This window comes from Bufo bufo, chromosome 6 (assembly GCF_905171765.1).
Source record: "Bufo bufo chromosome 6, aBufBuf1.1, whole genome shotgun sequence".
Taxonomy (NCBI): domain Eukaryota; kingdom Metazoa; phylum Chordata; class Amphibia; order Anura; family Bufonidae; genus Bufo; species Bufo bufo.
Genome location: NC_053394.1, coordinates 40,976,277 through 40,991,904, shown reverse-complemented (window position 1 = coordinate 40,991,904; position 15,628 = coordinate 40,976,277). Strand labels below are relative to the sequence as shown.

Sequence of the window (15,628 nt, the reverse complement as noted above, 5' to 3'; positions counted from 1 at the left end):
CAGCCGCGTCTTTCGGGTCTCGCGTGGGGCGGGAGCGAAAGAACCGATCCGGAGGGAAGGATGCAAATTCGATTTTGTATCCGGAGGACACAATTTCGAGGGCCCAGGCGTCGGAGACGTGAGCCATCCAGACGTCCTTGAAAAGGAGGAGCCGGCCCCCCACCCGGGTGGGTGGGGGCGCGCCTTCAGGCAGAGGACTGTTTTGCTGCGGGTGTGCGGGCAGCCTGCGGCTTGCGCCAGGAGGGCTGCGCCCGAAAAAACGGCTTCCTACGCTTGTCCTGGGGAGGAGCCGAAGCGGCAGCTGTGGTGGGAGCCCCAGAGGCCCTGCGGGAGGACCGAAAACGAGACGCACCAGGGCGTCCGCGGGGGGCGCCCCTGGCTTGGGGTTGAGGAAGATGGGTGCTTTTACCACCCGTGGCCTCTGAAATAAGTTCGTCTAAGCGGACCCCGAAAAGGCGGGAACCCGCAAACGGTAGCCCCGCCAAGGAACGTTTGGAGGCAGCGTCCGCTTTCCAGACCTTCAGCCAGAGCTCCCTCCTGACGGCAACTGCCAGGGCGGAGGAGCGTGCAATAAGGGCTCCCGCATCAAGGGAGGCCTCACAGACAAAATTCCCGGCCCGAATAATAAGCTGGGCCAAGGAACGTAGGTCCTGGATGGGGATGTCCGAGTCCAACTCCTGTTCCAGCTGCGTACCCCAAGCAGAGATTGCTTTCCCTGCCCAAGCAGAGGCAAAAACCGGTCTGAGGGCAGAACCGGAGGCAGCAAAAATGCCCTTGGACAGGGTCTCCATGCGACGGTCCTCCGCTGACTGAAGAGAGGACCCGTCGGGAACAGGGATGGCCGTGTTCTTTGACAGCCGGGCCACAGGGGGGTCCACCTTGGGTGGGGAAGACCAGGTGGCCACGACATCGGCTGGAAAAGGATAGCAAATGTCCAGCTTCTTTGGGTTGACAAAACGGGCGTCCGGGCGAGCCCAAGCCTTAGACACCACGGAGGAGAAATCAGAGTGGATTGGAAAGACTTTTGAGGCCTGCCTGGGTCTGATAAAGGAGACGCTAGCTGCGTCCGAGCTAGGGGGGTCATCCTGCACCTTAAAGGTGTCACGTATATCAGAGATGAGTTGACCCATCGCTGAGGCTAGCTTGGACGGCAGGGCCGAGTCCATTTCCAAATCTGAAGCCGCCAATTCACCTTCAGAGAGCGAATCCTTTGGAGAGGAGAGGCTCGTCTGGGTGCGCACGCGTGGCGGGGAGAGGGAGGCATCCGAGGAGGAGGCTCGCTCTACTCTAATACGCTTCTGAGAGTGCCTAGCTCGGGAGGGGTCACTAGGAGAGGGTGAACCCGCTGCAGCGGCAGAAGCAGTGGACCCGGAGGGCGCGACAGTCAGAGTGGCGTCCTGCGGGGTAGGTGGCCTGTCTATTAGGCGGCCCACGACATGAGTGAGGCTTTCCACGGCCTGGGACAGGGATCTAGCCCAGTCAGGCGGGTCAGAGGAAGCAGGGAGCGACACAGCGGGCGACTGAGGCTGCGGTGGAGCTCGGCATGCAGTACAGTGCGGATCAGACTGCCCCCGGGGAAAGGGTTCCCTACAAGCAGTACAGGCATGGTACCATGGCTTGGCGGCTGCAGAAGGGTCTGACATGGTGGAAAGATGTTGCACTTAAAAGTGAGAACCAAGCAACAGTACTGTGGCACGGAGGGGGTTAAACAGTCCTACCAGACCCGGAGATACAAGCGGCAGCTGTAAGGAACAGACTGAGGAGGCTGTGGAGGAGAGGCAGCAGCACGGAGCTGAATGGCTTCAGGATCGCACGGCAGAGAGATGAACCCGGAAGTAGCGGAGCGCAGCAGCACGGAGCTGAATGTGTAAGGAAGCTCCGCCCTCCCTCTGCCGCGCTGAAGCCGAAGCAGAGCCGCGCGCGCGGCAAAATGATTTTAACCCCCAAGGATGTTGAAGTGCCGGCCATGACATGGCGCCGTTCATGCCAGGAAAACGGCTCCCACCGCGCCTAGATGTAGCAGACGGCTTGCATGTCTGCAGCCGTCCCCTGTAAGGCAGCGTTCTAGGACTTGCCCAGATAAACTGCCCTCCAACTAAGCCCGGTAACGTCCCGATATGCGGGGGGGGGGGGGGGGGGGGGGGGGGGGGGGGGGGGGGGGGGGTTGTCCGGGATTGTAGCAGTGGCCATGTTGGTAGCAGCGGTGGGAGGGAGGAAGGGGAGGCTGGAGCAGCCACTCTCACCATACGCTGTCTTCGCCCTCAGTCCATCCAGCGGGGGTCGCCCCTTCAGCTCCTGGCACCGCGGTGGCAGGAAGCCGGGGGAGGGACTTGGCGTGCGGGCGACCCTGAGCTGGCGGGACGCAGGGGAGCGAGGCTGCCCTGGTCCACCTTGTCTTCTGTGGGGGAGGCGGCAGTGCGGAATTACCGGCACTGGCGCAACTCAACCCCGGGATAAACAGAGGGGTCTAATGCGCCTCTGTTGTCCCTGTAGGTAGAAAAAAACCGAGTTAAAAACAACAAATACGTAAAAATAAAAATCATAGGATAACAACCCTGCATAAGCAGGGGGTGTCTTGCCTCCTTGGACACTAAGCAAAAACTGGCAGTCTCTTCTCCAGGCTGAAGGGTATAGCTGATGGAGGAGGGGCTTACAGCTTTCGCTTAGTGTCACGCCTCCTAGGGAGCAGAGCTATACCCATGGTTTCCTGTGTCCCCCAAGGAATATGGGCGAGAAATAGCTGTTTTGGCACGGTTTTTATTTTTTATTATTTACAACGTATTTTTATAGAGCAGGTTCTTACGGACGTGACGATACCTAATATGTATACTTTATTTATTTAGGTTTTACACAATAATATCATTTTTGACACAAAAAAAAAAACATGTTTTAGTGTCTCCATAGTCTGAGAGCCATAGTTTTTTCAGTTTTTTGGCGATTGTCTCAGGTTGGGTATCATTTTTGCGGGATGAGATGACGGTTAGATTGGTACTATTTTGTGGTGCATATGACTTTTTGATCGCTTGCTATTACACTTTTTGTGATCTAAGGTAACAAAAAAATAGCTTTTTTGACACCGTTTTTATTAAATTTTTTTTACAGTGTTCACCTGAGGGGTTAGGTCATGTGGTATTTTTATAGATCAGGTTCTTACGGACATGGCAATACCTAATATGTCTACCTTTTTATAATTTATCAGGGTTTTACACAATAATATCATTTTTGAAACAAAAAAAAAAAAATCATGTTTTAGTATCTCCATAGTCTGAGACCCATAGTTTTTTTTATTTTTTGGGCCGTAAGGTGGGCAAAATTTCAATTTCCTCATAGTTTATATTTTTTTATTTTTATGGCGTTCACCGTGCGGGGAAAGTAACATGACCGTTTTATAGATCAGGTCGTTACGGACGCGGCGATACCTAATATGTGTAGTGTATTTTACTTTTTTATTTTTATTCAGTGATAAATGTGTTTTTTTTTTTGAAACTTTACTTTTTTCACTTTTTTTTACTTTTTTTTTGACCCAGACCCACTTGGTTCTTGAAGATCCAGTGGGTCTGATGTCTGTATAATACAGTACAGAACAATATATATTGTACTGTACTGTATTTTACACTTGTCTGAACAGATCTATGCTTTTAGCACAGATCTGTTCAGCACCATGGACAGCAGGATGCCTGAGAGGCGTCCTGTTGCCATGGGAACCTTCCCCGTCTGCTCAGTACTGGTCAGAACTGCGCAGACGGGGAAGGGTAAGCACAGGGCTGAGGGGGGCTCTCTGGGGGCTCTCTCCCTCTCCCATCGGGGGGCTGCAAAGGCACAGCAGCCCCCCGATGAGAGAGGGAGGGAGCTCCCTGCGCTGTTAACCTTTTCCATACAGCGGTCCGTACGGACCGCTGTATGGAAAGGGTTAAACGGCTGACATCGCATCGCAGATGTCAGACGTTTATACCAGGGTGCCAGCAATGTGCTGGCACCCTGGTATACCCACTAGACGCCAACGATCATTCACCTTACCGCACCTCCGCACCGCCTGCGACACCCGCACCGCCTGCAGACATGGTGACAGCGCTGAGATCCCGGCTGTCACACACAGCCAGGCACCTTGGGTCAATGCCGAGGGGGGTCCTGTGACCCCCCCCTATCGGCGATCGCTGCAAACCGCAGGTCAATTCAGACCTGCGGTTTGTAGCGCTTTCTGCAGTTTCTGATCCCTGCGGTCCCAGACCGCGGGGATCAGAAACTTTAGTATGTCCAAAATAAAGCTTTTTCACCCCCCCTGCACCCCTGAATGATATTATGTGGGCGGGTGGTGCAGGGGGGGTGAAAAAGCTTTATTTTGGACATACTAAAGTTTCTGATCCCCGCGGTCTGGGACCGCAGGGATCAGAAACTGCAGAAAGCGCTACAAACCGCAGGTCTGAATTGACCTGCGGTTTGCAGCGATCGCCGATAGGGGGGGGTCACAGGACCCCCCTCGGCATTGACCCAAGGTGCCTGGCTGTGTGTGACAGCCGGGATCTCAGCGCTGTCACCATGTCTGCAGACATGGTGACAGTTAAATGCCATGACGTGTATACTCATCATGGCGCGCTAAGTAGCAGTGCGCCATGACGAGTATACTCATCATAGGTTGGGAATATTTTCACACTATCTCCTTCTCTGATCGCTTCCCTGACAGGAATTGGGGCGATCAGAGAAGGAGAAGCACATAGTCCCTCCCTAACCCCCCCTTACCTGCCCCGATGCGCTGCGATTGGTCCCTCTGCAGTAATGGACCAATCACAGCGATCGTGGGCGGGTCAGAAAGCCTATACAGTTCCTGCCGGCTTCTCTGGTTGCCTAACAACCCCAGCATGCCGGCTTTACTGAAGCTTCAGCGCTTCGCTCCCTGCGCTGACAGTGAAAGCCGATCACGTACATGCAAGTGGGGATGCGGTGAGGCACCACATTCCCCCACGTACATGTACGTGATGTTGCGTGAAGGGGTTAAAATATAAAAAGTATTTATACTGATTGGTTAATGCTATAACAAAATTGCCATTAGAGGGCCAGGGAGAGCAGATGAAGGGTGAATATGAACTTTTATTCTGCCAGGTTTTAGGTCTGCAAGTGCCCGGAGGCAGCGCTTCACTGTGACATCCACTGAACTGCTGCTCTGTGTGACTGCTGTAGTGGTCTCCTGGTTGGATCCTGTAGTTTTTATTCAGTGCAGAGGAAAGGGCTGTAAAGCAACTCTATGCAGACTGCAGAGGGCACTTCAAAGTGAAGCCTTGCCTCCAGGACACTTGCAGGAGTAGTTCCTGGAAGATTAAAAGATCATATTCACACTACTCCTGATAAGAAAACCTCCACATAAAGTAGGTTTATATTTCACTCCCCAGCACCTACCTAGTGCTGTCAGCTGTTTCACATGGTCAAAACTGCTGACAGACCCCCTTCAAGAACTGGAACTGATGTGAATGACGACAATAGGTGTACAGCGCTGCATACTTGAAGCTGACTACATGTAGAAGTAAAGCCGATGTATCTGATGTCATCTGTATCACTGTACATGAGACATACTTTCCAAGCGAAGCCTGTACACTTAACACACACATAAAAATGTGTTACTTATAATGGGCGATTATATAAATGTTTGTGAATCAGTATGAAGTGACCTTGATGCCACGAATCACAGCGACGCCACAGATAAAAAAAAAAAAAAAAAGACTATTAACACAGTGAATACTGCGGCTTTCTTTGAGGTAAATGAATGTGATCACGTATAATGCGCATGGGTGCAGGCAGTTCCCTTCTTACCGAGCTGACTGAAAAGGTCGCTGTGTACTATCTCAATAAGGCAGTAGAGCTTCTGTCGCACGAGGCGATCTCTTGGAACATTCACAATGAAGTCAGTAAACAGTTTGCTGAGGAAACAAAATACAAGAACACTGGAATGAAATTCAGAAATTGTGAAATTCAGAACTAATAAGTCATAAAAATGAGAATGGGAATATTTTTTTTTACCTATAAAAACATGAAAGTTGAAATGTACTTTTCTTTCAAAGGATGAAAAAATACATTCTATTCTTTAGCTACTGTATATTGGATCCTAAAAACTAGACATACAGTAAGCATGCATACAGTCTCACAGGCCGTCACCAGGCTTTTTGGCAGATTTCTGCCTGTGACGAGCGCCAATCTCAAGTTAGGTGATAAATATCAGACGTCTGGGATCATCAGAAATCCCAGTGCATTGTCTACACGGGGGTGTGTGTGGCAGCAATCAGACCCCTAACAAACCAATATATATTGCCTATACCAGGGATCAGCAATCTCAGGCACTCAAGCTGTGGTGAAACCACAATTCCCAGCATGCGCACTAGCTCGACTGTTTTTGAAGCTCCTACAGAAGTGAATGGAGAATGCTGGGAGTTGTAATTTCATGACAATTTGGATTGCCAGAAGTTGCTGACCCCTGGCCTGCACTGTGGATAGGTGCTAAATAATTTCCGCAGGATAACACCTTTAATGCCCATGGTTTTATTATGGAGTTCAATGTAAAATGTAGGCCATTAGCTTTCTGCCACCACCAGAAGATGAGAGTTATGTCATTTAAAGAGGTTTTCGTAATGATGACCTATCAGCAGGATGGGTTATCAATATCAGATCGGCGGGGTCCGACTCCTGGCACCCCAACCAAACAGCTGTTTGAGGAGGCCGCTCCAGTGAGTGTCCCAGCTTCCTTGTAGCTACCAACTACAGCGCCATTCATTGGACAGTGGCTGTGCTTGGCATTTCATGGGACTGAGTTGTGCCTAGGCCACGTGACCCATAAAGGTGACGTCACTGGCTTAGGAACGGGGCTAAGCACTCAAGCAGTGATGCACCCTCTTCAAACAGCTGATGCGCGGGGGGGGTGCTTCCAGTAGTCAGCCAATCTGATATTGATATGAAACAACCCCTTTAAAACAGTTGTCCCATCTGGGCCTTTTATGGCATATCGTTATGAGATCCCACCTCTGGGGCCCACTCTTATCTCAAGAACAGTACCCCAAAGTGAAGGGAGAGCAAATTTTGCATGCGCAAACACCCTTAATTCAATACTATGGAAGCCCAAAAAATAGCTATTTGCAGAGGAGGGGTGGCTGTGCTTGCGAGGCTTGCTCTCTATTCACTTCTATTCGAGTTCAGAACACTTACTCGGCTATTTTCAGAAGTCCCATAGAAATTAATAGAGAGGACGCCCCGCATATGCAGTGTGCACTACCTTCATTTCGGAGGCATCGTTCCAGAGATAGAAGCAGGTCCCAGAGATCCTCACCTATAGAACACGCAAGGCATATCCTAGCAATATCCCATTCATATCCCCAGAAGAGTCAACTCATTTAAAAGGTGCAATTTTAATTTTGTCATGCCTCTTTAAATGAATAAGGTATAAGGTAGTGCAGGTTATTCCCTTTCCGGCCGACTTCATACAGCATCATGAGCTTCCGGTTTGGGTCCGCCATGTTCAGGTGTGGATCATTTGACCTTCACCTCCCCCTATTTAGTCAGACTTTACCCATCACTCCTTGCTCTGGATAGCTTCATTTGGTTTTTGGAAGAGCTGGAGTGTGGTTCTAGTTGAAGGCCTGTTCATCCATCATCCATCAGCCTCAGAAGTTAAGTGTTCCGCTTGTTGTATTTTTTATTCCCCCCCACCTTTGTTGTTTACTAGGCCTCAGCGAGACGCTGGTTCCTTCACCAGGGAAGGAGCGGGTTGTCTCTGCCCTGTCATTACCATTAGGGCATCCGAGGGCCACCAGGGTTTTCTAGGTTCCTGTGTATGGGCACCTCTCGATGGTAGAGATGCCCATACAGATAGGAATTAGGGCCAGGAGCAGGGTTTTATAGGTGGTGACCCTTTTCCTTCCCTAGCGGTGAGGCCTAGTGTCTTTTCCCTTCCTTCTTGTTGTCTTTTGGTGTTCTCCCCTACTACATACGTGAAAGCGCCAGTGCTGCGAGTGAGAGGAGTCCAATGAGGTCCCCCACCTCCTGACTGGCAGGATTCTTTCTGGTTACACCACCTGTGATGGTCAGGAGGCTGCGAGGTTCGGCAGTCCAGTATCCTACAGCTCTGCCCCTGTAACTGTCAAAGCTACTAAAACTTCTGATATGGATGGTGGCAGTTAAAGGACGGAACTGAGCATGTGTGACCACCTCAGTAGGTGGACATACACATTACTAAGCAGATTCAGCACCAGGGGGTGCCATTAGAATGAAGTAAAGAGAATATCTCACAACTGGAGAATATTTGTAAAAGAAAGTAAATGACAAAATAAATCCGTTTTTTATGCTCAATTATATTAAAATATTTAATTGTGGCACAACCCTTTTAAAATAAAAAGGGAGATGCAAAAAGAGCCAACAATGTATTCATTTATTACTATTGATCTAGGAAGCCACCATAGATGAATCTTAGCAAAGCATCTATGTTTATACAGATCTGCAAGTTATAGAAATCCAGTGAGTAAATTATAAGGTGAATTCTGTCAGATTCACATAGTGGGGTTGATGGTGGTGGTCGGGGTTGCTACTTACCTCAACTCCTTTGGATCAAATACAAGTTTTACATCATTCACAATGGTTGGTAAGTATTTCAGTGCAGCCCCCTGAAAAAAAAAAAATCCCATTATCATATTAAGAATACATTTTTATATGCCTGACATTTTTACATTTTTTTATTTATTTAAAATGGTCATTGTACTTTCAGACAACTTTACATAAATCAATTTTACAGGTGAAAATAATAAAGTTTGTAATATATAAGTCTTATCAAAGAAAAATGACTCGTTCTAGAGCCATCAGCTGTTTTTTCCCCGTTTTTAAACTAACTTTCTCTCTGAAATCCATCTTGCAGTTCTGCCTGCTCACTGAAGGATGAAATCATTCAATCAAGATAATCATCCAACAGAAGAGACTGGACAGCAAAAGCACTACTAAACATGTTTAGCAATTAATTGTAAGGGTAGGTTCACACAGAGTTTTTTTCAAGGGGTTTTGAGGCAGATTTTCCTGCAGGTTTTTAAGCCAAAGCCAGAAGTGGATTTGAAAGGAATCGAAAATATGAAGAAAGGATGTACACTTCTTCCTTACTACTGGATCCACTTCTGGCTTTGGCTGAAAAACCCGCAGGAAAATCTTCCTGAAAACCTCAAAGAAACTGTGATCGTACCCTAAGTGTTATTATCTCACCAAAGTGTTTTTTTCACATCTATACTGATCAGCACTTCTTTATAAATTTCACATGGTATGTCTAAGTGAATGAGAGAAAGCTAGGAAACAGACATCACAGACATCATCATTATAGCTAGTCTCCATCCATCAGCACAGAGACAACTGAGAACTAGAGCTGCAGGCACAAAAACTGCTGAAGACACAAGTCATGTAATGGTCAGATTTAGTGCAATCACTCCTGTATACACATGGAAGTCGGTTTGAAAAAGTTATCTGAAAGTTTAGGTACAGTATAAAGGGGTTGTCTCACTTCAACAACTGGCATTTATCATGTAGACAAAGTTAATAAAAAACACTTACTAATGTATTGTGATTGTCCATATTGCTTCCTTTGCTGGCTTGATTTATTTTCCTATCACATTATACACTGCTCGTTTCCAGGGGTTGCAATCCAGCAGCGGTGGACGCGCTTGCACAGTATAGGAAAAAGCGCAGGCCTCACTGGTGGCCAGAAATACGCATAGGTGCTTTTTCCTATAGTGTGCCAGCACGAAAACCACTGCTGGATCGCAGGGTGGTCGTAACACCTAGATATGAGCAGTGTATAATGTGATGGAAAAATGAAACAAGCCAGCAAAGGAAGCAATATGAACAATCGCAATACATTAGTAAAATAACTTTCTCTACATGATAAATGCCATCTGCTGAAAACAACCCCTTTAAGCACAGCAGATAATAGATGCAGCCGCAGTTTACAAAGAGCAACTGTTTACAGATACATGACCAAAAAAAGCTGCACAAAAACAAAATAAATAAATTGGTTGGAAATCTGAAGCAACTTTTTCCTCTGAACAGGAATCTGAAAACTACACAGAGGATTAAAGAACCAGTGAAAAGGTATGTAATAATAAAAAAAACATTCTCATGATAGCTGCAGGTTTCCCCCTCGGGGGTACCTTATATCATAGATGAAAAAGGTAACCTTTTTGATGGGGAGAGAAAAATTTCATGCTGTGCAGATATATGCCTGCTAAATCCTCCCAGGGAGTCATTTGGACTGGCGCTTGACATAGACATAATTATCCTTACAAACTTTATTTCAATTGCCTTGCAAAATAATACAGGATGAAGACTTTGACAGTGGAGGGGTACTGGAACCTATTACTTATTTATACACGTCTCAGGTTTTCTGCTGGAAGGACACAAATTTAACAGAAAACCGCAAAAGAGGATAATCAGCTCCAACTGAACAAAATGAATGAGAAACACAGGAATACAAAATGGTCAAAGTGGACTGTCATTTTATTGATGCCAGCAGAACAACAAATCTGTACTGAGGACATGAACTGTATGTAACGACTGCGTGCGGGAAATGAGACAGTAAAGAGGTCAGAATGTGACATGTTGTATAGAAGGTTCTGGACAGTGGGAAGCAGAGGCAGAAGAGCGGCGGGTGAAATTATGGCGATTGGAATAAGGGTACTTTCACACTAGCGTTTTTCTTTTCCGATACTGAGTTCCGTCCTAGGGGCTCAATACCGGAAAAAAACTGATCAGTTTTATCCTAATGCATTTTGAATGGAGAGCATTCTATTCAGGATGCATCAGTTCAGTCCCTCTTACGTTTTTTGGCCGGAGAAAATACCGCTGCATGCCCAAAAATTCTGAACACTTGCCGGAATGCCGGATCAGACATTAATTTCCAATAAAATGTATTAGTGCCGGATCCGGCAATAAAATTGCCGCATTGAAGGATCCGTTCTTCTGGTCCCCGCATGAGCAGACCTTTAAATCTGTGAAAAAAATAAATACCGGATCCGTTTTTCCGGATGACAACCGGAAAGACGGCTCCGGTATTGCAATGCTTTTGTCAAGACGGATCCGGATCCGTCTGATAAATGCATCCGTTCGCGTACGAATTGCCGGATCCGGCAGGCAGTTCTGCCGACGGAACTGCCTGCAGGAATCATCTGCCGCAAGTGTGAAAGTACCCTAACGAGATATAATAGCCCAGTGCAAATGTCTAATGTGTCAAACATGGCAGACGTGCGTCACTGGCCAATGTCTAAATAAGATATGAGACTAGTATATCAATGTTGGAATTACTGCTGATAACGAGTGATCAGTACAGAGAAAGAGCTGCAAGGGCCACTGCTGTCTACAAGATCCTACCCCCCCAAAAAAAATTAATTGACCCTGTTAGCTATATCATATCTCTCATAATAGAAAAGGACAGATAAAAAGACAGCAGCGAGCAGGTGAAGAGAACACAGCGTTCATATGCGCTGCAGTCGCTTCAAAAGACTCACCGGTCGGCAATATGGGTCGGCAATATCGGAAACCGGACAACTCCTTTGAAGGCCATCTGTCAGCAGATTTGTCCCTATGACACTGACTGACCTGTTACATGTGCACTTGGCAGCTGAAGGCATCTGTGTTTGTCCCGTGTTCATATGTGTCCGCATTGCTGAGAAAAAGTTGTTTTAATACATGCAAATGAGGATCTAGGAGCAACGGGGGCGTTACCATTACACCTAGCGGCTCTGCGCTCTCTGTACTTTGATTGGCAGGACCAGGTGTGATCACGTTTATACTGCCTGGCCCTGTCAATCAAAGTGGAGAGAGCGGAGCCTCTAGGTGTAATGGTAACGCCCCCGTTGCTCCTAGATCCTCAATTGCATATATTAAAACAACATTTTCTCAGCAATGCGGACACATATAAACATGAGATCAACACAGACGTCTTCAGCTGCCAAGCGCACATGTAACAGGTCAGCCAGTGTCATAGGTACCAATCTGCTGACAGATGCCTTTAATCCTGTATCATTCTGATATGTTCTACTGTTCGCATTAATCAGAAGCGTGAGCTGAAGAGTCAAGTATTTTAATTACGTCTTCTAATCAATAGATGACTCTAATCAGTATTCGTTAGCCTAACAGGAGATGCATAAAACGTCAGCATAGGAAATTAGACGTTCAGGCATACACTAGGCTAGGATTTTAGCTACATTTTTATGTTTACTGTGAACGTGGTGTTCATAACCAGATGAGGCTCCTCAGAGGTTATGGATCAATATACTTTATAAATGGGAACAGCTCCACTAAGCCATCAAGGTAACGTAAATGGCCGAGGAGGTGACCCTTGCTTACAGTCTTTTTATTTTGTGCAGGGCTTGAATAATTGACCTGTTCCCATGGAAATACCACTCAAATTAGTTTACTAAAAAGGACTGATGGAAAAAAAGGTAACAAATTAGCCGATCCTTACCTTTCTTCCATGAACAAAATGTTCAGGATACAGTGGATCCAATTAATCTTTGAAAAAAAATAATAAAAAAAAGTGGTATATGCTCGACTAACGACAAGAAATTATCCACTATGAGGAAGACTCAATTGCTTAAAGGCCATGTACACCTCAGCAACAAAAAAAAAATTTAAGTTATCCCAATGCATCTAAAATGAAGCAACTTTGCACCAATTCATAATTCAAATGTGTCGTCATCGTACACCGTAAAGGCCAGCAGAGGACCACCGGAGCATTTGCGCTCGATTGGCGGGCAATTGTTGAGGTATGTTTTTTTTTTTCTGGACAAACCATTTAACCTTAGGCTACATGCACACGAACGTTGTTTGTTTCCGTGTCCGTTCCGCATCAGTATGTCCGTTCTGTAGCCCCGCAAAAAAAAAAAAAAAAAAAAAAAAAAAAATAGAACAGGTCCTATTCTTGTCCATTTTAGGCATTGTTACAATGGATCTGCAAAAAAAAAAAACAACAAAAACAAACAATGGCATACGGATGTCATCCGTTTTTTTTATTTTTTGCGGACTGCAAAACGCATACAGTCGTGTGCATGTAGCCTTAAACTCCACAAGCAGCAGGATCATTCCAACTTTTCAGTGTAGGTTCTGCACTATAAATTCCCGGCAGTTTACAGGACTATACATGCAGATGGAGTTGTCTAAACCGCATCCACATATACCGGAAAAAATCTGAGCTGAACTGAGGGAACGCTGGGGATTTTTTAATCGGCTGCATGTAAATTCTGATGTGAATTTTCACAGTGGGTCTCCCCTTTTTTTAATGCAAAGGTTACAATCCGCACCAAATTCCACATCACAATCCCCATGTAACGTATTTTCATTGGGTCGTGGTTCATTGTGGATTTTCCGGATAAAGGTCAGCAGCGGGTGTACATTTCTCTTACACCGAGTGCGTGCATGATCAATAGTTGTCAATTTATCATCAATACACAAAATAAATGGAACTTTACTGCTACTTACAAATGAACTGTCAGTGTGAATTGATTGGTATTAGGTAGGGTCTTAAGTGGTCGAGATGAAAAAAAAAAAAAAAAAACATTTACATAAAGCTATAAGTCATTCCCTGATTACAGATTTCACGTTGGCCTACTTCAGTGACCTGAAAACGTAAGACATCTTTAATGTTTTTTTCTCCCCCCCCCCCCCCCCCCCTACTTCACAGCTGTAAATCCCTTTTGCTGCCTGATATTAATCAAATAAACCACTGGTTTTCTCCCTTTACTGTGCCGCCATATGCTAATCAGTATGTGAAAAGCCAGAAATCTTAAACTCTACTGACTACCCCTGGGGAAAAAAAAGAAAGGTTTACATAGCCTGAAGCATTTTCGGATTTCTGTCGTTCTGGGCTCAAACGGTTTGATGTATAATGGTTTCTATCGCAGCTTTACTTGTCTTAATGTATGACTAGTGAGGGTTTTTTTCAGTGAAGCTTAAAGCAGATATATCTAAAATAAGCAACATGTAGTCTTAAAACACATCATAAAGATACATCTACAACCTTTCCCAATCGATACGGTGAAAACACAAGATATCTAAGCTTAAGGCCCCTTTACACTGGTCAACTGAGCAGAGGATTGTCCGGTAGTAAGGATTCCTTTCCAACAACCGCCTGCTCATCCGTGAAGGAGACCGCTGCACTTACATGCAGAGATCTCTTCCAGGGTATGGGGAGCAGTGATCGCCAATTCCATCGCTCGCTCCCCCATACAGAATCAGAAAACGATGATTTAGGCGTGCGGACCAACGATCTTATAACCCGATGAACAAGCGTTTCACTCGTTTGTTGTGTGATCGGCGGCACCTTCACCGGCAGATCATCACGAACACTTGTTAGTGATTATCTGCCCGAAGCTCGGCCACTGTAAAGAGCCCGTAAGTCCCCTTCTGTCCTTTATACTGCCGTTACACCTCCTTTCTGACCTCCATAGGTTTAAACAGCTCACTAAGATAACATGGACAGAATAGTGCTGAGTACACTGACAGATCTGGTGCCACAGACTATAACGAATACAGTATGAAATAACGTGAGGTGCTCCAAGCATAGACCAACTACAATAACAAAGAAATTCATTATTATTTATTAATAATAAAAAATTAATCAAAAAGGCAAAACACACATGATCGATGTTATAATCAATAATCAACCTACATGATTAATGTAATGTTATTGGGACATGTGCAAACGGAGAAAAGATAAAAACAACATATAACAATCCAGTACAGATAAAGTAGAATATAATATAACCTGTATAATAGACACCAGCAGGGGGCGCACTGCTGGTAAACTAAGTTCAGTTATAAATGGGGGATCCACCTAAAGAGAAATGGTATTCTCAAAACCAGTTATCAATACATTGTGCATAATATTACTAGCAATATATTGATTGACGATTCAAGGACTACTACTACTACTACTACTAGCAATAATATTATTGTGCAAAATATATTAATAACCGGTTTTAAAAAGATTATTTATTTCCTTGTCGGAAGTTTTTTAGGTGGATCCACCATTTATAACTTAATTTAGTGGGCCCCTGCTGGTGTATATTATCCAGGTTATACTTTATCTGTACTGGACTAATATTGTGTTTTTACTCATTTTAAAATTTTACGTTATCTTTTATCCGTTTGCACATGTACCAATAATATTACATTAATCATGTAGGTTGACGATTGATTATATCATCAGCCATGTGTTATTTTATTTTATTATTAATAAATAATAATTACTTTTATTGTGGTCGGTCTATGCCTGGAGCACCTCACATTATTTGATACTGACCTCCAGAAGTGCCACAGCGTTGAATGGAAGTGACAGTGGACATCAGTATCCGCCAATCCATTTAACTGGGGACCAGATCGGTGGGGGCTCCCTCTGGGGATAGGCATTTTTTGTGGAAAAACACCTCTAAGTTCATAGCTTCCGCTAGTAGTTTTGACAGATTTGACGGACCGACTATTGCTGCACGCAGCGCTCTTCTTCTAGTCAAAAAGACGGAAGCCATGACGGAACTGGACGAATCTCATTACAAATTGATGAGGCCCATCGGGCACCAGCGGTATCAGTTGTGCATCAGATCCGGCAGCTCGTATGAACAGAAGGCAT

At 45.6% G+C, this 15,628-nt stretch overlaps 1 protein-coding gene across 2 annotated transcripts in view; it reads right to left on the bottom strand.

Annotated features, from left to right (window-relative positions):
* The window catches only part of DOCK1 (dedicator of cytokinesis 1), a 397,349-nt gene that overhangs the window by 237,554 nt on the left and 144,167 nt on the right, over positions 1-15,628 (bottom strand). For both annotated transcript variants that reach the window (XR_005780006.1, XM_040438894.1), the window contains exons 24-25: positions 8,566-8,636; positions 5,803-5,909 (exon numbers count right to left, since the gene is read on the bottom strand). Coding sequence is in view for 1 of the 2 variants with exons in the window: in XM_040438894.1 (XP_040294828.1) it covers positions 5,803-5,909; positions 8,566-8,636 (178 nt within the window). In the remaining variant the exon portion in view is untranslated. The remainder of the gene's footprint in view (positions 1-5,802; positions 5,910-8,565; positions 8,637-15,628) is intronic.